This window comes from Onychomys torridus, chromosome X, assembly GCF_903995425.1.
Source record: "Onychomys torridus chromosome X, mOncTor1.1, whole genome shotgun sequence".
Classification (NCBI taxonomy): Eukaryota; Metazoa; Chordata; class Mammalia; order Rodentia; family Cricetidae; genus Onychomys; species Onychomys torridus.
In genome coordinates, this window is record NC_050466.1 from 48,904,279 (window position 1) to 48,931,480 (window position 27,202).

At 38.8% G+C, this 27,202-nt stretch overlaps 1 protein-coding gene across 5 annotated transcripts in view; it reads right to left on the bottom strand.

Annotated features, from left to right (window-relative positions):
- Nucleotides 1–27,202, bottom strand: part of Cd99l2 (CD99 molecule like 2) — an 85,636-nt gene that overhangs the window by 8,421 nt on the left and 50,013 nt on the right. For 3 of the 5 annotated variants that reach the window (XM_036174262.1, XM_036174259.1, XM_036174260.1), the window contains exons 2-5: nt 20,208–20,282; nt 11,524–11,595; nt 10,928–11,014; nt 8,331–8,396 (exon numbers count right to left, since the gene is read on the bottom strand). In XM_036174262.1, coding sequence (XP_036030155.1) covers nt 8,331–8,396; nt 10,928–11,014; nt 11,524–11,595; nt 20,208–20,282 — 300 coding nt within the window. The remainder of the gene's footprint in view (nt 1–8,330; nt 8,397–10,927; nt 11,015–11,523; nt 11,596–20,207; nt 20,283–27,202) is intronic. The other 2 variants (XM_036174263.1, XM_036174261.1) reach the window with 2 other exon arrangements.

The following is a 27,202-nucleotide window of genomic DNA, read 5'->3' on the forward strand; positions in this document are numbered from 1 at the left end:
ATGATCAAAAAGCAGTTAGACCTGACTGCAAACTACAATACCAAGTAGTATCTCTTGCACACCTATACCCAAATAGTTGAAACACAAACAAATGCAAACACATAAAACCACATCTACTATTTTCACATTCAAAATGTTCTTAAGTATCACAGAGATGCAGAACAGATTAATGCTAATCCTAATAGAGGTTGGGGAGAATGAGGGAAAAACATCAGCCCTGCTTATAAGGGTCATAGGAGAAAGAGCCTTGTGACAGAATGATTTATCTGATTATGGTGATACATTGTCACCACATGACAAAACTGTAAGGCCAACACACACACACACACACACACACACACACACACACACACACACACTTCCTCAGAGAGAACCCCCCCATTCCTGTAGAATAACTCAATGACAAGTAACAAGTAAGATCCAGAATGTCAACTGGCACTGAGTTCATCCTGGGGCCTAATCCTCACTGACAGAAGATGATGTTCTCAGGACTTGTTGGAAATTGATAGGGGTACTATTTTAGGAGAAACTACTCTAGGATGTTGGAAGCAACAAGCACTGACATTTCCTTCACTAATCAAAGAGTCTGGGTTTATAAGTATTAAAATATTCCACTGTAGTGAAGGAAGGTAATAGGGATGAGCAGGTGGGATGTCAGAACACTGTACTTTCCATTCAGTTTGCTATGAGCCTAAAACTACTCTAAAAATAGTCTATTTTTTTTCAAATAAAAATTAATTTTTATTTGTATATTCAGGCTTGTCAATTTCCATCAAAAGGCCATTATAAAAATTAGTGAGCAATTTCACTTCAATATCCAAGAACACAGATGGCACTTTGCTGGAGAGCCTGCAAATTACAAACCTAACAACTTTTATATTTCTCTTTTTTTTTCATAGAGGGAAAACACATTTTTATTAATAAAAATACAGTCAATTTGCTCAATACTATCTTAAAGAGGGAACAATATAAATAGTAAATAGCCTTATCAAAATACCAAACAACAAGAACAAAAGAAAGAATAAATGAATTCAAAACTTCAAATCATAACAAAGAAAACCAAAAAACCCAAATAAAACAAAACACAACACAATAATCAAACAAAAAAAATTAAGCTAAGCTGCAGGCTCAATTAAAATAATAAGATCAGGTTAATCATGCAAGAGATGTTGAGGCATAGTCCAACAGTCTGTGACTGCCCTTAGAAACATGGTAGGAAAGCAGTTGCAACTGGAAAAAGCCTTTTTCAAGTAAGAGTAGCCACGCCTCCTTGGAATCTCATAGGTTTTCTTCTGAGGAAGAGGCTTTGATCCTAGGGTTCAGAAGACCATGGGTTCAAAATAGTCTATATTTTAAGAGTCTTGGAAGAGAAAATGAAGTTTGTTGTGTTACTATGTGGAGCTGAATCTTCCAGTTAAAAGCATTTCATAAAGGCCTCTGATTGCCTATTTACTAAAAGAGGGGTTTAAGAGAACTGGCTGCTCTTGCAGAGGACCTGAGTTCAATTTTCAGCATCCACAAGGTGGCTCATAACCATTGGTAACTCTGGTTCCAGGGAACCCAGCACTCTCTTCTGGCTGCCTTAGGTACCATGCATGCAAGTGGTATATAGACAAACAGGCAGACAAAACACCCAAACACATAAAAATAAATAAATAAATAAATAAATAAATAAATAAATTAATTAATTAATTAATTAATTAATGAAATTTAAAACTAACAGCAGCATTTTTGTTTTGTTTTTGAGGCAGGGTACATAGGCCAGGCCAACCTGAAACTCCAGATCTTCCTGCTTTGGCCTCTAGAGCAGTGTTTCTCAACCTTCTTAATGCTGCAACCCTTTAATACAATTCCTCATGTTGTGGTGACCCCAACCATTATTTCATTGTTACTTCATAACTGTAATTTTGCTACTGTTATGAATTGTAGTGTAAATATCTGATATACAGGATATATGATATGTAACCCCAAATGTTGAGAACCACTGCTCTAGAGTGACAGACTTGGAGGCATGCATCACCCCACCACACCCAAATGAGCTCCAGCATTTTTGACAACGTTGCACTGGAGAAAGAAGAGCAGGATAAAGTGCAGATTTACAAGCACTGACATTTCAGCAGTAAGTGCTTACAGTCCAATCCCCTCTGCTGTCCTGGAAGTGGTCATTGTCAAGGGTAAATGCTAAGCATTCACACAGGCACACTTTGTGGATGTGTTCAAGTCACTAGCTTCCTGAAGTTTGGACTTCATAATTCAACATTTTCTTCCTTTCATCTCAAGACAGAGTATGGAAAGCCATCCTAGGCAAATCTGTGAACTTCAGGCTCAGTGAGAGACCCTGTCTCAAAAATTAGGGTAGAAAGTGATTGACAATGACACTCAACATTGACACTTAGCTTCCACATATGTGCACAATATGCATACAGACACACATACACATGTGTGCGTTACTCAGTTTAAATCTTCCTGTCCATTCAGTCGCATGAACCTGAACCAGCACCTTAGCCTATCATTGGAATTACTCAGGACAAAGTCATGGCCTGTAGTGGATAGCCAACCCAGCATTGGCCTGGAAGTTCCAACCCCCATTGAGGCTTCAGTAATGATCACGCCCACAAGGCGGGGCAGAGGAGGGAGAGGAAGACAGAGGATCAGGAGGAGGTCGCTCTCTTGGTTCGGGGACGCTGGACGCTGGAGGTAGACCGAGCAGAGTTCTCCAGAGAACACCGCCAGACTGTGCTATACCTTTCCCAGACCCTGCAACCTACCCCTTCATTTGTAAGTTACCCCACAAAATAAACCTCCCTTTTAACTACGTGGAGTGGCCTTAATAATTTCACCAATAATGGCCTTCATCCCTCTTTGGCTGCTGAGCTCCACTCATTCTCTCCAAGCACAGGCTGAACCAAGCTGTTTTACAAAATTGCCTGTGCGAAAGATAATATTAGGACAAGTGACAAATCCAACTGGCATTAAACAACTCAGTACAGTCCATGAAAATGAATTTTCAAAAAAAATGAAATGGTTAAACCACAAGACATTTAAGACAGCATTTATAGTATCTCAGGAGCAAGGGCTAGCTTTAAAACATTATCATAAAATCAGAAATGCAAAATAGAAAAGTTTCTATCAAAAGTAAGAACTTCAGTGATAAAAGCATAAGCAAGATTGAGCAAGTGAGTGAGAGCAGACAAGAGATACTGAGACACTCTTGTGCCTCAAAAAACATGACAAATAAGTGCAATAAACTGTATGTGGTAGCACACACTTAAATTCCTGCACAAAGGAGGCTAAAACAGAATTTATGTGTTCAAGGCCATCTTGGGCTATATAATGAGACTGTCTCAAAAACAAAACAAAAAAGTGAGATGGTGAGAAAAGGGAGAAAGAGACTTAGTATACCTATGAAGTGAAGGTTGGATGTACTGTCATCTACCTGCAATCTCCACACTTAGTAGACTGAGGTAGGAGAATTAAGAGGCAGGGGCCATGTCTCAAAACAAACAAACAAACAAGTAGAATGATAACTCCCCAAATACTAACAAATGTGTACCTGAGAAGGGACTAACTTAATCAGAAGAAAAATGCTTAGCATGCCATAACATTCCAACACTTTAGAAGGAGGAGAAAATGTAAAGGAGAGTCTAACAAGGATATGGAGAAAATAGAACGCTCACACATTGTTAGTAAGAATAAGAAATTGCCCAGCTTCTGTGGAAACAGCTTAGTAGCTCCTGGAAACATGAAACATAAAGTTATGGCATGCACTAGCAATAACACTTCTATGGTTTGAATGTGTTCCCTAGAATTCAAGTTGCCAGAAGCTTGATCTTTAGGGTCATATGTTAATGGTATTTGAAAGTGAGGCCTTTGGGAGATAATTATGATTAAATGAGGTCATGTGAGTGGAGCTTTCAGGTTGACCTCTGGGTTTTATCAAAAGAGGAAGAGAGAGACAAGCAAGCATGCTTGCTCTGTCTTACAAGTGATCCATCCCATCAATGGACCCAGCACAGAGGCCCTAGCAGATGCTGAGCATATGCCAATGCCCAAACATCCTCAAGACAGTGAAAATCGTGCCTGTGTAAAAACTGCATATTTGTATACAGATGTTCATAGAAACATACTTCACTCATTATGACCTTTGGTCCAGTGGTCCATGAAGTGTCAAGTAACTAAATAAAATGTTTGGCAATATATGGAAAAGGGCTCAAAAAGGGCTCCATAATACAAAATAAATTGTTACAAAACAATGAGGAAAAAAATGGGTCAAGGACATGATCAGATCACAAAATACATTGAGTTTCTAATAACACACAGATTCAAAGAAATGAAAATATGACTAGGACAAATGTTTTATTCTGATTGAATTCACAAAGATTACAAAACCATAATGCTTGCTGGACTGAGGTTAGTATTGGAGAAAATGGATACCTGCTTACTTCCTGGCAGGGCAAATGGAGGTTGGTGCCACCTTAATGGGAAATCATTTGGTACTGCCATTTAGAGTCACATTTTGGCCTTTCATGTATGCCCAACAGTGTTCAAAGTACTGTGTATAATTGAAAAGCTAGAGGAACCACTATGCAAAATAGGCTGAAGGATAAATAAATTGTGGTGTAATATAATGTTAAGTAGTCACTGATGGTATTTCAAAATAATCTACATAATAGAGAAAAATATCTTGAGTATTATTGAATAGATATTGGTTTTAAAAGGATAGCATATGCTGGGTATAGGAACACATACCTGTAATCCCAGCACACAATCAAACTTCCTGGGAGGCTGGGGCAAGAGGACTGCCCTGAGTTCAAACACAGCCCCAAATTTCCTCCGATGGTGTATGTTATACTGTAATTTGATTTCATGATACATATCTGCTCACACAAATAGTTATACAGAATGCCTAGCTCTAGGAAACCTAGCTGTAATTATAGTGACTGTCATTGCTACATAAACTGTTACTACAATGGTAGTAAGCGCTCCTATAAAAGGTCCTATAGAGATAGGGACCACATAGCTATAGCAACCACCATTGCTTGGATGGACCCTGTAGAATAAGAGGCATTACCTCAGTAAGGAAGTTGTGTGCAGTGGTTTGAATAAATTTTGCCCCATGGAAACTTATGGTAAAAGTTGATTGCCACTGTGGCAGTGTAATGCTTTTGTCGTGGGACTGGGTTAGTTGCCACAACATTGGGTTGTTACAAAGAGAGCCTGCCCTTGTGTTTTGTCTCATGGGTCTGCGCTCATTTGACCTTTTGCTTTTCTGCCACGTTAGGGTGCAACACGAGGCCTTCACTAGATGTAGCCACCAGTCTTGGCCTTCTAGATTCCAGAACCGTGAGGTAAATAAACTTCTTTCCTTTATTAATTACTATGCCTTAGACATTCTATTATAGTGAAAGAGAATGGATTAAGATGTTGTGAATGAGCTCTGTTGTCAACAGAGGTGTCAGACTCCCAGTATCTCAATACAAAGACAACAATGCACATATAGACGTCAGCCTTGAGTTCTACAGAGCCACTTACTGGGAGAGACAGGGACACAAGGCATGTGCTTGCCCTTCTCTGACGGCAGCTCAATTCATGACTCACAGTGAGTACCTGACGCAACCGGTTGTCAAGGACACAGAGAGTCATGGAACAGTAGTGTGATTATGTCTACAACTGTTGGGGAGGTATTCAAGTGTTTAAGGACATTGTGAGTGTCCAAGGCTTCCAACAAGATACAGCAAGGGCTTTTAGGTATTTTTAAAAATGTACGTTTATTTTAACAAGAGAAGTATAATTTCTTTAAACCAATAAATAAAGCTGTGCATGGTAGTGCCTCCCTTGAATCTAGCATCTAGAAAGCTAAGGCAGGAAGCTCATGACATCCATGCAACCTGGGGCTACAAATAAGACCCTGCCAAGAAAAAAAAAGGGAATAAAGAAAAAAGGAAAAGACATTACTGCAAATGACTTACAGTTACCAAATAAAATCAAATGGGCAAACCATGTCAAAACATACTGAGTGCCTGGGCTAACCACCAGGGAAGGAATTCTCACTGTTGCAGAAATTCTCCCAGCCACATCTCATCTATTCCCCACCACAGAACTGAGAATATTCTGTAGAAAACCTGGTGTTGTCTTGTCCCAATCTGACATGGGGCATTAAAACACCCAATGTTACATATTAAGGATAGCTCAGTAAAAACTGCTAAGTTCATGCCACACTCCCTGGTGTGTTCTAGGGACTTTGAGTGTTTGTCATGTCTCTACACTACAGAACAGTAGAAACACCTGGCATGTAGTCTCTCATGTTAAAGCTAGAAAGATTGTGGAATTAAGTCCAAAGAAACCTTTCTGGAACTTCTTCCATCTGTGTTAGGAAAAGAAGGAGGCTTCTGGCAAACAAGGGCAACAATCTGAGTCCAGGAAGGGCAAGATAGGAGTCAGAGAAGAAGGTTTACAAACCCCTTGCCTCAAGAGATACAAGAAGACACAGTAACAATTTCATTTTGAGCCAGACACAGTCTGCCAAAATGTTGTCTTGAGGAAACAATACACCAAAGATAATATATTACTTCAGAAATCCACTCTAGAACAATAACTGAAGCTATGTCTTGAAAACTAAAGCTTGGGAAGTGCACTAATTGAGTTTATAATTTATGTAAATGTGATGCTTTCCCTTTACCTCCCACCCTCACCCAATCATGAGCTTATTTTGGTGTAAGGCATGGTGTCTGTGAATCTCACTCATGTTCCAGTTTCACCCTTTGATCTTCTTTCCTGACACCTATGATGACAGAGGGAGAAATTGAAGCCAACAATTGATTATTCTTTACAAGGCAAGCTTCTAAAGAATTTCCTAACACTTCTCCCTTGCTAAAACAAGTACTTTTAATGAAGAAAAGCCCCTGGCATGTCACTTCGACTTTCAATCTTGTACATGCTTACATATGCAACCACTGCTCTCATATTCTCATCTGGAAATACCAATTGTCACCCAGAAGTAATTGGTTCATTTGCTGGTTTGCCCTTTAAATGCTCCATGTTTTCCTGACAACTAGAAATTCCATTTAGAGGCTTTTAGAGCTTTTTCCTAGAGATGACACCACCTGGAAAGGTGTTTCTGGGGACAAATGTGACTATGGTACACTTTAAGCAAAAGAGAACACTGTTCCTATATGAAAGGCACAGTACTTGCAAGAAAGAAGCAAATGCTTCAGTCAGGGCTTGGGGAGGAGTTCTTGAAGTATGATACCCAGACACACTCACAACTTGCAGCCTTCAGACCCTGCTGCAATTTTCCATCACAACAGGGAATAATAAGGAAATGGTGTCAAACATCATGCCTTATCATTCTAACATCTTATCACAAATGATTATAGTCAAGAGGTCACAGCTGTAGCGTTTTATACCTATGGATTCTGACATAAACACATCCACAAGTCTTCTTATACCTCAGACCCCATACTTAAGATCCAATTTGACATATGATATGATGAAAGGTTTAAATCATTACTAGCTGGGGGAACTACAGACATGTGACTTTGGGAAGGACATAACTATTCAGGGCAGCATGAAGAAGAGTATTATAATGTCTTCCCAGTTGTGGTGATGGTTATTGAAATCAACAGTTGTGATAAAATTTCACACACACACACACACACACACACACACACACACACACACACGTGTGTACATACACACAAGTGCATGGAAGATGAGATTTGACAAAATCCCCAGGTCAGTGGGTGACCTTATTGTACAGATGTCAACTTCCTACTTTAGGTAATCTATGACTTTGGATTTGCAGTCAAGGATCCTTGGGAGAAGCTAGGTAAAAAGTATACAGGAGTCTTCCTGAGCCATTTTAAAACTTCTACTAGTCCTAAACTATTTTTAATACAAAGATATTATTAAAATATCTTATTTGCTAGGTGTTTATTTAAAATATTTGTTATGTTTGAACCCTCCCACTGCATGGAAAACTGGATCTCCAAGTAGGGTGGGCTGACTTGTTAATACCATGATGCCTACTGTGACTGTCCTACCATCGCCTCTTGGTGCTGCCTCATAAATAGGCATCTGTTATGGTGGGGACACTAGCCCAGGCAGGAACCTTGGCTTAAAGAACAACAGAGCAAAAGGGCAGCATCTCCAGGATGGTTTACAAATGGGCTCCCACCCCCAAGAGTGACAAGCCACCCCCAAAACAAGTAGAAATAGCTAAGACTTATTTTCCAGAGGCTGAGTAAGAATGGCAGGCTTTACCTGGAGACTTGAACGGTAAACATCTGAGTGAGAATTAGGTGTGTGGTTGGACAAAGAAATCTTCCTACCTTTATTTTTATCAGGTTTGTATCCCCCACCTCCCAGTATGTCCTCAAGATCCTTGTCTGACAAACCTAGAAAAAAAATACATTTCGGTGACAAAACTATTTCAGCAGCAAAAAATAAATGTTGCCAATGACACTTAGATGTTCTTCATGGTACTGAGAGTGTGGCTCAGTGATACAGCACATATAAGGCCCTGAGAACCATGTCTGGTGCCAAAACTAAGGAGAGATGGGGAGAGAAGGAGGAAGGGAAGGAAGAGGAGAGAGAAGAAAGAGAAGCCCACTGCCAGTATATATGTTCTGTATAACCTCCAGTCAATTTGAGTTTTTGTGTGGCAACAGGGAAAATGAATATAATCCTAGTGATTAAGTTGCATTATATGCCAAAGATGAAAAGATTTTTGTCAAAGTAATTAAGAGACTGACTTAACAAAGTGATCTCTTTCAAAGCTTCTTTTGGATTTCCCTGAGCTCAGACATGGGAAGCTGAATTCTGTCCTCTTTCTTCTGCTGGTCTTAAAGAAGCCACTATCTCTATAGCTGAAGGGAAATATACTCTATCAACAAACCACATGACTTTGTTCTGAAGAGAACCTCAGCTCAGATAAGATCCCCATCCCAAGACCTGGAGTGCAGCTATCTGAGACTGAACAGTAAACTCAGCTTCTTAGCTGAACAAAGGAAATCTTAACTCATTTCTTTGTGGGAGGCCAGCTGGGAGACTGACTCCCAATTTTTACTCCAGGGTACTCTAGAGGAGAGAGGGATAAGAGATATTGGATAGAAGGATAGAAGGGAAAGAAACAGAAACACAGGATAGCCTTGGGAGGGCCTGGATCATTATCCACCAGCCCCTTCTGTCTCTTCTAAAGGGCTATTTATAGGAATGCCAAGGGGTGGAGCAAAGACTTCCCCCTAGCTCAGCCAAGTGTAGACCCTTTCCAATCACCTGGTAACCATGCACACATGGTCAAGCAATCCTCTAATGCAGCTCTGCTGGGTGAAGCAAGCCCAGATTTCACTAGGAAACCTTTGTGGGCCTCCACATTTCTATTTTCTAAAAAGTCTCCCTAACTTTCTCATGATTTGTGATACAACTATAAATAACTCACATGAGGAGCAGAATCATTATTTATAGTTCAAATATTAAGTACATATCTTCCTGGATGTCCTATGTGCTGAAATGCAAAGTGTGTTTAAACCCTTTCTACTGTAGTCCAAAGTAATAGAAGGGACTCACAAAAGTCACCTGTATGATTGTTTCAGTTCTAATTGATTTTTATCTGTTTTGTGTCATAAGAGACAATTCTTGCTGGGCAGAATGAATGCTGTGCCAACTTGATTATTTGGAAGCATTTCTTAAAACTAAATGAAATGAGTACATCAGTTCAGGGCAGTCACTGATGGTACTTGTCAATAAGATTTCAAGTCTCTATCTGTGATTCTAATAGCATCCCACTACATGAAGACTTTCCAATGATATTGGTGGTATTAGTACCAGATGTGGCTTTTGGTTTTTCACAGTAAAGTGTGGCATTACAATGAAATTTGAGAAATCTCAAGACAACAAGGTTTTCCAAACAATTAACTTGCAATGTTACAAAACAACAAATGGACAAAAGTCCATTGAATGGGTGCTATAGTTCAAATATGAAATAATCATATAGGCTCAAGTGTTGGAACACTTGACCCCCAGCTTTTGGAAATATGTCACTGGGAACTAACCTTTGAGCTCTACTAGCCTACTTCCTGTCTCTCTCTGTATTTGCTGAGTGTGGATACAATGTGACCAATTGAGTTTTGTTGGGACCCAATCACTTCCAAAACCATAAGCCAGCCAAACAAATGAATGAATCCTTCCTCCTCTGCTTTGCTTGTCAGGTATTCAGGGCAACTAGAAAAGTAACTCAAGGGTAACTGAGTGAGGAAAAGTTACTAAAACAATTTTATTTATTTGTTGTTCATTTACATATTTGTTTTAATATCCTTTTAAATTTAATTGTATTGAGAGAGAGAGAGAGAGAGAGAGAGAGAGATAGTGTGTGTGTGTGTGTGTGTGTGTGTGTGTGTGTGTGTGTGTATGTATAGGCATGCATGTGCCACAGTACACATGTGAAGGTCAGAAGACAGCTTTCAAGCTGCATATCTCAATATGAGAATCCGGGTATCTCCTAGCAAGATGAGCATTCTAGAAAATTCCAAGATATGTAAAATAATGCCACTCTTCTCACTAAATTGTTTTTATCTTGTCAAACATAGTGATTTCTCATAAACTGTACTATTTGTGTTAATATGTATGGCTTTAGTATTAATCATTTTAGACTGATAATACTGTTTTTTAAGTCTTAAATATACAAATATATAGATGATAAACACTGAGGGATATGACCAACATAGACAAAAGTTATTGAGATTTCCAATAATTTCAGGAATCTCAAGACCAAAAAAGTTTCAGCATGACTATTGTACAGTTCTCCTGCAGCTTTATGTGGCCTAGATCTATAGTACTCTAAACGGCTCTCAATGCTATTACAGGTAACAAGACATTCCCTACCAAGAACTGTAGCACTGGTCCATAATTTCAAGCAGCTAGGACTTACCTCCTCCTTCTCCTACATTTGGTTTTTTGTGGCCATCTATATCATTTTGATCATCCAAGGCATCAGCCAAGTTTAAACCATCTGGTTCTAGGGACCACAAAACAAAAGAAACAATCACCCACCATCCTGGGTAGTTTTTATGTCAACTGGACATAAGCTAGAGTCATCTGAAAAGAGAAACCCCATTTAAGAAAATGTCTCCATAAGATCAAGGTCTAGGCAAGCATGTAGGGTATTTTCTTAATTAGTGGTTGGTGCAGGAGGGCTCAGCCCATTGTGGGTGGTCCCATCCCTGGGCTGGTGGTCCTGTTTTCTATAAAGGATCTGGCTGAGCAAGCCATGGGGAGCAAGCTGGTAAGCAGCACTCCTCCATGTCCTCTGCATCAATCAGCTCCTGCCTCCAGGTTCCTGCCCTGCCTTCCTTTAGTGATGAACAGTAAAGTGGAAGTGTAAGCCAAATAAATCCTCTCATCTCCAACTTGCTTTTGGTCATGGTGTTTCATCACACCATAGAAACTCTAACTAGGACACTCACTTAAATAAGTAGATGATGTGGAAATTCTTCCTTACTTCTCTCCACAGAGAGCTTGTCTTACCCACAGGATTTGATGGTGCTCTAGTTGTTCCTGGCCTTCTAGTTGTGGTAGTGGTGACATGGTCCCATCTCCCTGAAAATAGGAGGGATGACAGCAAGAGTTATAGGTTTAATAAGAAAATGTATACCTATATTATAGTTTTTAAAAGTCACACAGAATAGAGTAATCTTGTCTTAGTGCTAGAAAACCTATATGACCTCATAATCATTTGGAAATAGATGCCAAAGAGATAGAAAAGATTTAAGTGAGGGAGATTCTGATCACTCTTCTTTATAGGATGGGGACTGAGAAATAATGGAGCTCCACATCTCACCACTTGATGAGTAGAGCTATAACATGAGCCCAGATCTCCTGGCCACATGGACTAGGGAGTTCTAGAGCTTAAGCATGATCCCCAAGACCTTCAAACCATGGTTTCCTCCACTACTAATCCAGCAACTGAACTACAGAAAATGCCTGGAGATTAATGGACTGGCATTTTCTATGATGTGTAGAGAATTATAAACTGAAAGTGGTTAAAACAGACAAATACACACACACACACACACACACACACACACACACACACACTTTTTGTAAATGGCCTTTGACTATACACAGATTCTTTTAGAAATATGGGTTCCTTTTACATCAGTTACATGGCACTCATGAATTTTTCAACAGCTTCTTCTATTAAACTTTAGAATTTACCATAATCATTTCTATAACTGAAGATATTCAAAGGGAAAGGTATTAACAGTGCTATAGCAAGCACACAAGAGAAAAATAGCATGAGCATAGAAGCAAAGGAGCGGTTGACCATCTATAAAAATCAACTAAAAATAGATCAAAGATCTAACGATAATAACTTTTTAAAAACATTTTGGAAAATATTTGTGACATTATATTTGGAGATAGCCCCTGGATATGAAAATATAAGCATCAAAAGAAATAATGGATATGAGCTCGAGAGATGGCTCAATGTTTAAGAGCATTGGCTTCTTGGATCCAGGTTCAATTCCCAGCACCCACATGGCTACTCAGAGTTGTGTATAACTCCAGTCCCATGGAATCTGACACCTTCTTCTGTCCTCCTTAGGCACAAGACATTCACAAGGTACACAGAAGAAAACAAAAAATAAAAATAAAAAAAGAGGAGGTAGGAGAGAGGTAGGAAATCAAATCAAAGATATGAGATGTCACAATGAATGACTGGCAAGACAGACAGCTTGAGGTTTCAATCCCAAGGAGTAGGAACAAGGGAGAGCTGTTCAGACCATGGAAAATATGAGACCAGCTAGATAAGACCTGATAATAAATCAATACACAAGCTAAAGAAGAAAAATCATATATTATTGACATAAAAAGATCTAGAACATTTTATGAAAAGGGTATTCTTCACTAATTTAAGATTAAAGGAACTCCCTCAGTTTCAGGACTGTTCTCTAGAAAACAGTTAAAGACCGAATTATTTTCCTGAAAAATCAGGAGCAAAGCAACCTCACTATCGCACAGTGCTGCAAGTTCTATAACTAAAAGAAGAGAAAATATGCAGACTGTGAAAGAAGGAATCAATCTGTCCATATTTGCAGATGACTTGATAATCTTCACAGAAAACTGAAAAGAATGTAAAGATGGGGAACTAATGAGCAAACTCAACAGTGTCTCAGAAATGAAATCAATAGCATCAACATGTAATAGTGATGAACATATGGAATCCAAAACCCACCATTCATAAAGTAAAAGAAAACAAAATATTAAAATAAATACCTTTAAAACAGTGTGGAGCACTACTATATTCAGATAAAGTAAATCTAGAGGTAGAAAGTTATAAAAAATATAAATAAATAAATAGGATCTAAAAAACAGAGATACATACTAAGTTCATGAACTGGAGAACTCAACAGAGTGGAAATGTCAGCTCTCACACTGATTATATATATATAATGTATATGTTCAGTGCAAGCCTACCAAAACTCCCACTGATTATTTTTTCTAGAAATAGTCAGATTTCTACATCTAAAAGTTCTCTGGTAGCTTTGTGCCTTTCCTGGGTCTCACGCTGTAGCCCAGGCTGGCCTCGAACTCACAGAGATCCGCCTGCCTCTGCCTCCTGAGTACTAGGATTAAAGCCCTGTACCACTACTGCCTGGCTTTGATCTAAAAGTTTTATGGAAAGGCAGAAACCTTTGATTAGATTTTTAAAACCTTGAAAAGAATAAAGTGGGATGAATCACTCTATCTAATATTAAGGTTCATTTTATAGTTGCAGTTGTTAAGATGTGGCAGATGGATAGATACACAGGGCAACAAAGTAGAATGAAGAGATCTAAAGACTTCAGGTATGCTCAAGTGATTTTTTAATACATATGCAAAGCAACACAATGGAGGAAAGAATCTTTACAGTAAAAGGTGCTGGAATAATTAGACTTCAAAAATAAAAAGCAATGGGTTTCATTTTATATAAAACCAACTGCGAATGGATGGATTATATTTGCTTAAATACAAAATCATAAAAATTTTAGAGGGAAGTATTTCAGAATTGAATACTTGGTAAAGAGTTCACATATTTGACAACAGAACCATGACCCATTAGAGAAAAAAAATGGTTAAAAAGCTGGAAAGACCAGGCAAAGTGGTGCATGCCCAGCACTCAGGAAGCTGAGGTGGGAAGACCTTGCATTAGAGACCACCCAGGACTACTTACCAAGACAGTAAGATTCAATCTCAAAAGAGGGAAGAGGAGGAAGAAGTGTCACAGAAGGATGTGGAGAAAGCAGGAAGGACAAAGAATTACAGAAAAGAAAAAAAACAGGAAGCTATAATGGAGTTAAGAATCAGTGGGCTAGAGGTACAGCTCAGAGGTAAGCATACATTTATTTACACTGAGGTCCTAGATTTGTTCCCTAGAACAAAAAGAAACAAAGAAATGGGAAAATGAAGGGAAGGAAAGCTCGAGTTGGCTTTAAAAAAAAGTAAACAAAATTTAAAAATCTTTATTTCTGCTATAATCATTAAATATTATAAATGGGAGAGGAGACATTGCAACTAATACTAAATAAATACAATGAACAATATATTCCAAATAAGTTGTCATCTCTCTCTGCTTCCTAACTGTGGATGCATGTGACTACCTCACACTCCTGCTGCTATGTCTTCTCCACCATGATGGGCTATACTCTCTCAAACTGAGCAAAAATAATACTCCCTTAAGTTGCTTTTCTCAGAGTATTTTCTCACAGCAATGGAAAGGTAACTACAGTGAAAGTAATGTAATTCAATCGAATGAAGGCCACATAGGCTAAGGAAACAGGTAACACTACAGTTAAAGATGCAACACTGAAAGCTTTTCTTCTAACACAAGGAACAAGACAATGATGCCCACTCTACCAATTCTATTCAACACAGTACCAGCTGAACTAGGAAGAACAAGAAAAGGTATCCAAATGTGAAGGATGCTAAAATGTATCTGTAGGTAACAGGACCGTATGCATAGAAGATCCTAAAAAGCCAAGTGTGGTGGGGCACACCTATAATCCCAACACTTGGGAGGTAGACTTAGGAGGATCAGGAGTTCAAGGACAGCCTGAACTATATAAGGAGTTTAAAACCAGCCTGGGCTACAAGAAAAAACACAAAAACAGACAAAGTGAAAAAAGAAAACCCTGGCATGTTCATGGTTTTAAAGATAGAAGAAGTAGCCATAAGTCAAAGAAAGTAGGTGGCAAAAAGGGGAGGAAGCAAATTTTCCCATAGAGCCTACAAAAGGATTGCAGCTCTGCTAGTATGATTATTGCAGCCCATCGTATTCATTCTGCATTTTTTACCTCAATGGTTATAAGATAAATCTCTCTTGTTTAAGCAACAAGACATGTGGTTCATCATCCCTAACAGGGAAGCAAAAGGAAGCTGACAGAACTTCAGATTTCAAGTGACACCCTGGTACCAACTAACATCTGGTTTGCTGCTTTGTAGAAGTCACTGAGACAAGAAGGTAGCTAAATAGGACCTATGATGGTTAATCCTGATGGTCAACTTCAGTGGATCAAGAAGTACCTAGGAAATGAGTAAATCATACTTCCAGGTGTGTCTGTGAGCGTATCTCTGAAGAATATCAACTAAGGAGGAAAGACCCTAAATGTTATCAGCGCTATCACAGATGAAATAAAATGGAGGAAAGACAAAAACTCTCCATCTGCTCCACTAAGATAGACAGAAATCAGTGATTTGTCCTCTTTTAAGCTCAATATAGCACAGGACACCAACATTTTTCAAATACAGAAAATAAGAAAATTTTAAAAAGGAAGTGGACAAATGATCTTTCATAAGGTAGGAGATACTAAAAGGATTCAGTGGAAATAGAGAAACCTTCCTTAACCTTAAGAGCAATAACTTTCTGGTTTGGGGTCTTACCATGCATTTTAACAAAAACTGTTTTTAGAATAGACCAACTCCGTCTAGGTTTATGTAGGCAAGATAAAACCCATTGTCTTCCTCACCTTCTCCAATTGACCATAAAAAAAAAAAAAAACTTCTCTCAATGCAATCGAACCAATGTCAATGTAACATAATCTCTCATGTGGTTACAAGATAATAGTTAAATGATTTTGAACTTTAAAAAAAGAAAATAATAAATAAACAAACAAACAAACCCCCCCCAAAAAAGAAAGAGAAAGCAATAGCAGTTACAATAAAAGTATAAGCCAGATGTGGCAGCACTACATCTGTAACCCCATCACTAAGAGAATGGAAGTAGGACAACCTTTGAAGCAGCTAGCCAGCCTAACCAAATTAATGAGTACTAGGTTCAGTGAGAGAGCTTGTCCCAAAAAATAAGGTAGAGAACAATCAAAGAAGACCCCAAGCATCAATCTCTGGTGCGCATATGCATGCATGCAGGTACACACACACACACACACACACACACACACACACACACACACACACACGGTCATCTACACATAACCAAATGAATATGTAAATACACCACACCACAAACACACATTTACAGAAATAATAGGAAGGGTTAGAGGTATAGCTTAGTGGTAGACTATTTCCCTACTATATATAAAGACTTGCATTCTATCCTTGCACTGCAAGTAAATAAATAAGAAGAAAAGATAAGAAAAAGAAAGCAAAATAACCAATAGACAAAAGAAGAAACCAAAAGTTAAGATATACTTCATACTTTGACAAGAATGAAACAAAACCAGAACTGGCTAAAACTAGTAAGATATTATCACTGTCACATCCATGCCTAAGAAGGAAATTGACTGCCACAAATGTTTTAATTAAAAAGAAGAAAGATCTACAATCAATATACCTTAACCTTTCACCTGGAAAACTGAGGGAAAGAAACTAAATACAGAATTAGCAGAAGGAAGAAAATGAAGCGTAGAAATACAGAGAATAAAGATCAGAAACACAGTATATCTGAAACAAAGATGGGTTTTTAAAGATCTACAAAATGGACAATTATTTAACTAGATTGAAAGATTTTTTTTTAAAGACAGATATCAGTGGGTATACAAACAATACTTCAGGGCAAGCCCCTTGCTCAGCTGTAGATGGCCAACAGAAAACAAAGTCAATGGTATTTTTGGAAGTTTGTGTGGGTTTTGCTGTCATTGTTTTGTTTTTTGACTCATATTGATTGTTTGGTCATTTTTTTAATCTTACTGATCTTTTTGCTTGTATATTATGGTTTCTGTTTTTGTCTTTTTATGGGTTTTGTCTTTCTCTCTCTTTCTCTTTCTCTCTCTCTCTCTCTCTCTCTCTCTCTCTCTCTGTGTGTGTGTGTGTGTGTGTGTGTGTGTGTGTGTGTGTGTGTGGTGTGTGTGTTTGTGCTTTTTGAGGGGGGTTGTTTTGATTTATTCTGGTTTGTTTGTTTCTTTTAATTTGCCTATTTTCTAAAGAAAAAAAGATGTGGAGCTGGATGGGTGGGGATCTGAGGAGGATCTGAAAGTAGACAGGTCAAAGGAAACTGTGATGAAAATATATTGTTTGGGAAAAATTTATTTTCAATAAAAGAGATATGGTTTGCTATTAAAATTAGAAATGGGATTGGAGAGACAGCATAGTGGTTAAGAACATGTACTGCTCTTGCAGAGGAATTGAGTTGGGTTCCCAGCACCCACATTAAGCAGCTCACAATCACCTGTAACTCCACTTCCAGAGGATCTTATGTCCTCTCCTGTTCTGCACTCATGTGCACACATAAATGCATATATATAATTTAAAATAAAAATAAATTTTTTTTAAAAATTAAAAGTAGGGGGTTGGGGATTTAGCTCAGCAGTAGAGCGCATACCTAGCAAGCACAAGGCCCTGGGTTCAATCCTCAGCTCTGGCAAAAAAAAAAAAAAAAAAATTAGAAGTAGAAGAAAAGATATTACTACTGACCTAACAGAAATACCAATGATTTTAAAGGAATGTTTAGTCAAAGTATTAACTATATAGTCTGAAAGCAGACAAATTTCAGAAAAGACACAAATTACTAAAAGTAACTCAGGAAGAAACAAAATATGAATAGACATAAAACAAAAAACCTCCCAGGTCCTGGGGAAATTCCCTATGTAAGTAGGGGGAAAAGAATTTGGGTCCCCATCATCTACATAAAATCTCAGTACAGTAGTATGCACTTGTAATTCTGGTGCTGAGTAAGAAGAGACAGGAGGATCCCTGGGGTTTGCTGAACAGACAGTCTAACCCAATCAGCAAGCTGAAAGCTCACAGAGAAACTATGTCTCAGAAACAGAAATTAGAAAGAAATTAAGAAGACAGCTGACATTGTCCTCTGACCTTCACACACATGCATATGCCCACACACCCAGGTGTGCACTCACACACACACACATGAACACATATACACATACACACAAAAATAGAATGAATAACAAAACACCTTCCCATAAAGAAAAACCAAGGATTATATGGCTTCATTGGTGAATTCTATAAAGCACTATGAATAAAGACCAATGCTTCAAAAAGTCACCCACTACCACATCTGAGAGTGTACTGGCCATTGATGGCTGTTTGGGCAGGCAGGAGCACTTTCTTTGGAAGTGTGGCTTCTGGTAAGTTGCTCATGCCCCAGTGGATAGCCCCATACCCATGCACTACTAATTAGACAAACTTGGGTGTTGGGAGGGAGATATGTTATGAGGACTTAGGCGAGTATGGGGGAGGGTATAATCAAGATACATTGTATGCATGCATATAATTTTCAAATAATAAATTTAAAATATTTATTAGAAGGGAATCAAGTCATCCAGAAAATACAAAAAGATAATACATTCAAACACATTCAATGAGACCAATATTATTCTGCATTACTTTGATTCAAAAACCTGACAAAGTCATCATAAGAAAATGTAGGCATATATCTATTATGAATAAGTAAGCAAGATCACTAAAACACAAGAATACCAAATGCAACACAAAGGATCTGGTGGGTTGAAAATCCCAGCCCTGGAGATGCTGAGGCAATGGATCCCTGTGATTCTGAGGCCACACTGGGATATATATACATACATATATACATATATATATACATATATATATATATACATATATACATATATACATATATACACATATATATACAGTACCAGGCCAGACAGAGCTACACAGCAAGACCCTGTGTCAAAATACACTAAGTGAACAAAAAATGAGTTATATTTCAATTAATTTTTTAAAAAGTTTCTAAAGCAATTCAATAGAAAGATAGCCTTGTGCACAAATGAGCAATCTGAAACAATTTGAGGTTCACAGGAAATAAAAAAAAAATTTTAAAGAAAAAAGATAGGAAAATCTATGGGATCTGTGAATATACAAAGAGTTTCTAGCTCTCAGACCTGGCAGCAGAAGCCTAATCAGTCAAACCTAGAACTGTTTGCTCCAAAGAAGACTTTGTTAATGGAACAGAAAGGTCAGATAAAGAATAGAAGGGAACCATATTTGTAAGATTTAATGTCTAAAATATGTAATGACTTCTTAAAACTCAACAGTAAGGAAGTCCAAAGTATGATAATATGCATTTTGGGGACAGAATCTCACTATGCAACTCATCTGTCTTGGAACTCATTATGTAGACCAAGCTGGTCTTGAATTCACAAAGATACACCTGCCTCTGCTTCCTCAGTGCTGAGATTAAAGTTATGGGCCACCACAGCCAGCATGTGCACTTCTTTAGTGTTAACTTTCAATTGATTAGTGAAGTCTTTTTGGTTTTATGCTCTACATAATAAATGTCAATAGATGTAGTCCACACAAAATCACGTGAGATCCTCAGTAATTTAGGGAGTATTAAAATCAAAATGTTTAAATGCCTCTGTTTGACAGTTCTCCTGTGGCATACAGGGCTGTTATAATTAATAAAACAGACTCAGGGCTGGATAGATGAATCCATGGTTAAGAGCACTGACTTCTCTTCCAGGGGGCCTGGATTTGATTCCCAGCAGCCACATGATGGGTCACAACCATCTGTAACTGCAGTTTCAGAAGATCCAATGACTTCTTCTGGCTTCTATAGGCACTGCATGCATGTAGTGCAGAGACATGCATGCAGGCAAAAATACCTATACACATGAAAAATAAATACCACAAAATATAAATAAAACAATAAAATAAAATTAACATTTATAGAAACAGAGCCACCGGAGAGCTACAGGGCTAGCCTGTAGTTTCAGCCAGTTAGGACTTACCTCTTGCTCCTGTACTTGGTTTCTGGTGCCCATCATTTCCATCACTTAATGCATAAATCAAGTCAAAATTACTTCCTTTAGAGAGCCACAAAGCACAAAGGAAACAACAAACTGATTAACAACTGGGTACAAGATTAAAAAACAAGCCTGACAAAAGTTATTTTTGAGATAGGATCTTTCTGTGTCCTGGAATTCACTATGTAGACCAGACTATCCTAGAACTCACAGAGATCTACCTTCCTCTGCCTCTTCAGTGCTTGGATTAAAGATAGTGGTTTATGCCAGCAATTCCAGCTCAAAAGAAGTTGAAACAATACCCATGTTTCATTAGATCATATAAAATAATGAGTTAAGGTGAATTAAAAACTGGAAAATGCATAAACAAACATTCCACTTAAATATGTTGGACAAATATGCATGTGAATCACAGGTTAAACCTACAATGCCACCAAAATGGTTAGAATGCCAACTAGTGAAAATACCCAAAGGTGGCTTGTAGTGGGTAGCCATTCCAGCCTTGGCCTGGAAGTTAAAACCCCCATTGAGGCTTCAGTAATGGTCACGCCTACAAGGCAGGGCTGAGAGAGGACGCTGAAGACCCAGGATCAAGAGGAGAGGCCTCTCTTGGTTCCAGGACCCTGGATGCTGGAGGTAGACAGAGCAGAGTTCTCCAGAGAACACTGACAGACTGCGCCATACCTTTCCCAGACCCTGCAACCTATTCCTTCATTTGTAAGCTACCCCACAAAATAAACCTCCCTTTTAACTACGTGGAGTGTCCTTAATAATTTCACCAATAGTGGCTAAGATGTAGAGAAACTGGATCTCTCACAGAATGCTAGAGGGAATGGAGACTAATAGAATCTTCCTTGAAGAATCAACTACTTCTTATTTTTAAAAAAGTATGCAAATACCACCTGGTCTAGCAATCATACTGTTGGGCATGATTCCTGGAGAAAGGAAAGCTTATACGTACACATACAGCCACACAAGAAACTCCACAGCAACTTTACTCACAGTAGTCCCAAAATAGAAACATCTCAGACATCCTTCCATACAGAAAGCACTATGCAAACTTTGGTACCTCCAAACTATGAAAAATTTAGCAGTGCTGAAAAATTACTATAAAAAGTAGAAATATAATTTTTATTGAAGTATGGCCTGGGTGTGGTGGTGTACACTTTTAATGCCAATTAGGTGCTTAGGCAGCCGGACCCTGTGACTTCAAGGCCAGCCTGATCTACATGGCATGTTCCAGGGCAGTTGGGGCTACATAGTGGGACCCTGTCTCACAATAAATGAACAAAATAAACCTTTTCTCTGACACAGAAGTATGTTTAAATGGTTTGCAGAACACCCAAAAAGTCACAGACAAATTCTCAGCAGTATGAGCCACTTTTCTCTGAAGATAGTTTTCCTTGAATTACATAAACCAAGTAACACCTAAAAATGTTATTTAAATAACAACTATTACGCCAACTTGAATGTGTCAGACATTTCTTTACAAATGAATAGAATTTCCTATCACCTAAACACAAACCCTGATAGTATCTGTTCTATTTAATTCTTTTACTTTATGTCTGAGTGATCTGCCTGCATGCATATCTATGCAACACTTGAGTGACCATGAAGCTGTATCCCCTGGAACTGGAGCCAGTTGTGAGCTGCCTTGTGGATGCTCACAAAGCCATATCCCCTGAAAAAGCAGCAACTGCTCTTAACTACTGAACCACCCCTCCACCTTGATAGTATCTGTTGTCAATAATAAAATTTGAAATTTAAACCAAAATACAGAATTTTCAAAACCCTTTACTGGTGACTGTGATATGAACATCTTTTCAACAGCTAGCTGATTTTTTTTGTTCTAATCATTTATTTATTTGAATATTTCTTTATTCTTTGGTTTTTTTTTTTTGACAAGGAATCTTGCTATGTAAACTTGGCTAACCTGAAATTTACAATATAGACTAGATTAGCTTCAAACTTTGTGTGATCTCCCTGCCTTTGCCTCCACAGTGCTGGAATTACAGCATATGCTACTTCATATGGCTTGCTAAAGGCTTTTTGTCCAGTGGGGTGGGTGGCAATACTAATCAGTGTGATTTTGAAATATAATATAGTGAAGTATGGGCACTGTGCATTAGTCAGGGTACCAATGTTTCCAAGTGACCAGTGCATGGTGTTATGAAACCATGAATGGGCAGAAGATCCATTTAAAGAACAGGGGAGTCCAATGGGGCTCAAAGGAGCTTAGCAAAGATGTATCACAGATATGGTTCACACATCACACATTTATTCTGGGATAAACAACCACTGTTTGGGCTTTGGTGTCCTGTCTGGGAAGAATGTCTCAACTGATCCCAAACCACATTAAATTCTCTTTCCTTTTTCTACTGCATATCTGCATGAGCCTGGGTTCTCTTCATGTATTTCATTGGACCTCAGGTGCTTACAGCAGCTCAGTACAAAAGCAGATATAAGAATCCAGGTGAAGCCTGTCGTAGTGATGTACATCTTTAGTCCTAGCACTAGGGGTCAGAGGTAGGTCAGAGGCAGGCAGATAGCTATTCATCAACAAAATTGGTAATCTAAATAAATTACTGACATTTCTTTATTTATGTAATTGGATTTTTTGCTTGCATTATGTCTGTGCACTATGTTCATGCAGTGCCTGCAGAGGCCAAAAGAGGGTATCAGATTCTCTGGACTTATAGACAAATGTGATCTGCCATGTGAGTGGTGGGATTCAAACCTAGGTCCTCTGGAGAAGGAGTCAGTGTTCTTAACTGCTGGACCCTTTCTCTAGCCCCACAGAAGAAATAGTTGAATTCACAGAAACATGTAACCTTCCAAAATCAACTGAGAGAAAAATAAGAAATATGAACAAATCAAAAACAACTGAAGAGAGTAAGCCAGTAATAAAAAGTCTCCCAGGATTTGAGATCTCACACCTTTAATCTCAGCACTTGAGATCTCACACCTTTAATCCCAGTATTTGTGAAGCACACAAGCCATCAATCCCAGCACTAGGAAGGCTGGGTGGAGAAAGATATATAAGGTGTGAGGAGACAGCAGCTAAAGGTCTTTCAGCTAGAGGCTTTTTAGGCTGAGGAGTCCTAGAGGTAAGTGGCAGTGGCTTGTTCCTTTGTCTCTCTGATCTTTCAACATTTACCCCAATATCTGATTCCAGGATTTTTATTAATAAGACCATTTAGGAATTCATGTTACAATATTGTACTTTCAAATTTTCTGGAAGTCTGTAGTTATTTCAACATCTAAATATTTTATATGTGCATTTTCCAACTTAACAATGCCACCTCTAAGTGTATATTAGAGAAAAATACTTGTAACATGGACATAAAGAAGGGCATACAAAGACATCCATTGTTGCTCTGCTTACAACAGCAAAAACAAATGCAGGCAAAATAGTGGTCAGCAGAGAGGAACAGCTGTGTGAAAGGCAGCTCTTCTACACAATGAGTTCTGAATTGCTGTGTTAGAAAAGAATGGGGAATGCCTGACTGACATGAGATACAGTCTGAAATACAGCAAGAGACAGAGAAATGTTCTCCCATTTGTGTCTGTATATCTAAATCCACAACCATAAAAACACTCTAGAAGTTCACACAGGGAAGCTACTAAGAGAGATTATGTCTAAGAAATTGAGAACAGGGGTCAAGAGGAAGGAACTATTTCCTTTCAAGATTACTATCTCCTTTCTTTTTTTTTTTTTAAAAAGTAATTATGTCTATGTATTTTTCTTATGCTAATTCAAAGTTCTGTATCAGTGTCTCCCAAACCTATCATTCCATTAGATCTTCTTTCAATACACTTCTGCTACTTTCCCACCTAAGAACAATGAAAGTACACAGTCCACAATAGCATATTGAGCTAATAACATGTAGAACTGGCCATTTCTCTGCTAGCTCCTGACTTATCTGGCCATGTGTCATTAGGTAAGGGGTTAAGAGCAATATGACACAACTTTGTAGTATTTATTAATTCCCTATTGACTTTGGACTCAGCAGACCCAACCCATCTATGGATGAAACAGTCATCCTCAAGCTCAATCCTGAACTATTAAGACTTATTAAAAACCTACAATTAGGGTAAGAGTATAGTCCAATAGTAAGGTCCTTGAGGAACACACATGAATCCCTGGGTACCATCTTCAGCACCATAAACAACAAACAACTACAACTAAAACCCAAACAGGCACAGATGTCCTCACAATAGACCACACATTGCAAAGGGTGTCACACAAGCACTGCTCTTCCATGTTCTAACTTAACTCTGGGATGCTGGCAGGCATCCCATAGGCTCATCCTCTGGCACCAAAACACTTTAGGAAGCAGCTAATTGTTCTTAGGCCCAGTTCACAAGTCCTGAGGCCTGGAATCTGAGGGGCCAGTGTTGCAGCATTTAGTAGAAAAGTTACCTCATCCACTGCAGAAAGCCACTAAGAATTTTAATGGGAAAACCATGCTATGAGCTGATGACATGAGTCTACAGCTGTCTTCTTTGATAGAGAAGAATTTTGGAAATGTTCCCTGTGAACTTGTGTGTGTCCTTGAGAGGATCCACTGAATAAAGTACTGTTTCTATCCAAATACACCCAGATAGCCAGTGTCTGTCCTCTAGCACAGTTTCCTTTGGGGATAAAACAATCTTGACCTCCACTGCAACCTGATTTACCAAGAGTGGTATGGGAAGCCAAGGCTTCATCTTAAAATGAAGGTTGTAAAACAAGGCAAAGTAAGACCTTGTTAACCAGTGATGTCATGAGCTGGCTGTATAACAGCACCTGCCAAAGACATGATGGAAATATGTGATCCCAGAGAGACTACTGATGGGCCCTTAAGGAGCCTTACATATGGGTTTGATTAATTAATCACTCCTGCTTCAGATGTTTCTGCCAACTTCACTTTGTTCATCTTGAGTACCTTCTTCCAGGTAAGGGCTTATGAGCATATTCTACAGGCATGCCCTGTCCAACATGGCAGCCATCCACTACATAAAATAAAATAAGTGAAAATTCAACAAATGTTTAGGTGAGTGCTTTCTCCAATTCCAGTCTTCCCCTTCCCCAATTATCAGTGCATAGTTCTGGCTATGATTTGGTGACAGTCTCTGTCAAGTTTACAGCAAAGGCAAATTCACCACCACATGTGTCTCCTGCCTGCTGGTTGGTTAAGAAATTCAGAGGCTGCTATGCTACCTCTAAGCCAAAAATTTCAGAGGTAATATGTTGGGACTTCAGCAGAGAATAGCTTCTCTCAAGTGGCCAGTGACAGCCATCCTTCTTGCTCTCTAAGGATGACTTCTATTCTAACTCTTTGTTTTGTAAATGTAAGCAGTTTCTAGGTTTTCTGAAAAAAAAAGCCAGTATTAATCCTAACTGAATAAATATCTGAACTGCTTCCATTATAATATTTTGAAATCATGACCATTTTCTGTAGATGTGAATAAGAAAGAATACCAGAGACATCTTAGTCTGGTAAAGCTTAGATGTGTCATCTCAACTTTTCCATTTGTCTGCCTTAATGGAGGTTCCATACAACATACTCTATACCTAAATGTGTCCATGAAAGCCATGATGCCACTCACTTGCCCCTCATCTGGGCTGGTATCTTTGTGTACAGAACTCCAAAGGTGCCAAGCTACATATCAAAAAGGAAGAGACTTGATCAATCTTGATGTAATCAAAGCACAAGGAAAGCTCACTATAAGAAGAATCAGAATCAGACCTCAGTGATCAAATCATGTGCTAGTCATTTTGACTATGGCATAGCTTCTTGATCATTTGAGCTCAAGGAATAAGAACAGATTTGGAAAGCCAGGAAGCTGGCTCAGTCAACGAAGTATTTGCTATGCAAGCATGAAAACCTGAGTTTAACTTTACAGATCCCACAAAAAAGACTAGGCATTGTGGTACATGGTACATGCTTAACTTCCATGCTAGGGAGGCAGAAAAAGGTGGATCCCTGGGGCCTGCTGGTAGCCTAATTGGTAAGCCCCAGATCCCCACCAGAGAGACCCCGTTTCAGAAAACATGGTGTGTGGTTCCTGAGAAATGACACCTGAAATTGACCTCTGACCTCCACACATGTATACATTTTCACAGGCACACACACACATGAATACTTGTATACCTACACACACCCACACACAATTAAAAAAAAAAAAGAATAAACCTGGCCCCAATGCGTGGACCCAACTTGATTAAACCTGAAGTGAAGCATATAAAATGGATGCTCACCATCAAACAATAAGGCTTCACCTGTGCAGCTGCTAGCAAAGCTTTGTGTCCCCAGCTCCCTGGGCAGAGGGCCACTGGGGCCACAACTAACAAAAGGAAAGGCAGTTGAGGCAGAGGCGGGGCCTTGGACCTGCCTCTACTGACTGTACCAGACTCTGCTGATTCCCCATGGGAGGCCTTACCTTCTTGTAGGAAGGAATGGGGAGTGGGCTCAGGGAGGGAGACTGGAGGGGGAAGGAAGGTAGAGGGGGTTCTGTGATTGGTATGTAAAATGAATTTAAAAAATTTAATAAAAAAAGGAAAGGCTGTAGGTCATTTCACACTTCTTTGCATTTTATGGAAACATTTGCGAAAAACTGCTTGTGGGAAATCCATAAGACAAACCTACTAGCATGTATGATTAAATTTCCAAATGTTTCTGGTGCAAACAAGTAAGTATCTTCTCCAGACCCCGTGTTGCAGAAGGCAAGAACAAACCAAGAATGCTAGTATCCAATCTACTTGAAATTTTTGCAGCATTTTAACTCATGTTACTCAATCCAGATCTGAACACATTGTCTTCATAAACGTATGTTTCTCCACCTCAAAGCACACTGAGCAATTAATAGCCTCTGGGTTAGTTAGGCACTGCAGCGTAGCAAAGGAATGTGAAAATAGCTTGCCTCTTATTCTGATTACTAAATGCATTTCACCATTGCCACCTGGGCTCCAACTAGTTTCATGAATAAATTCAAAG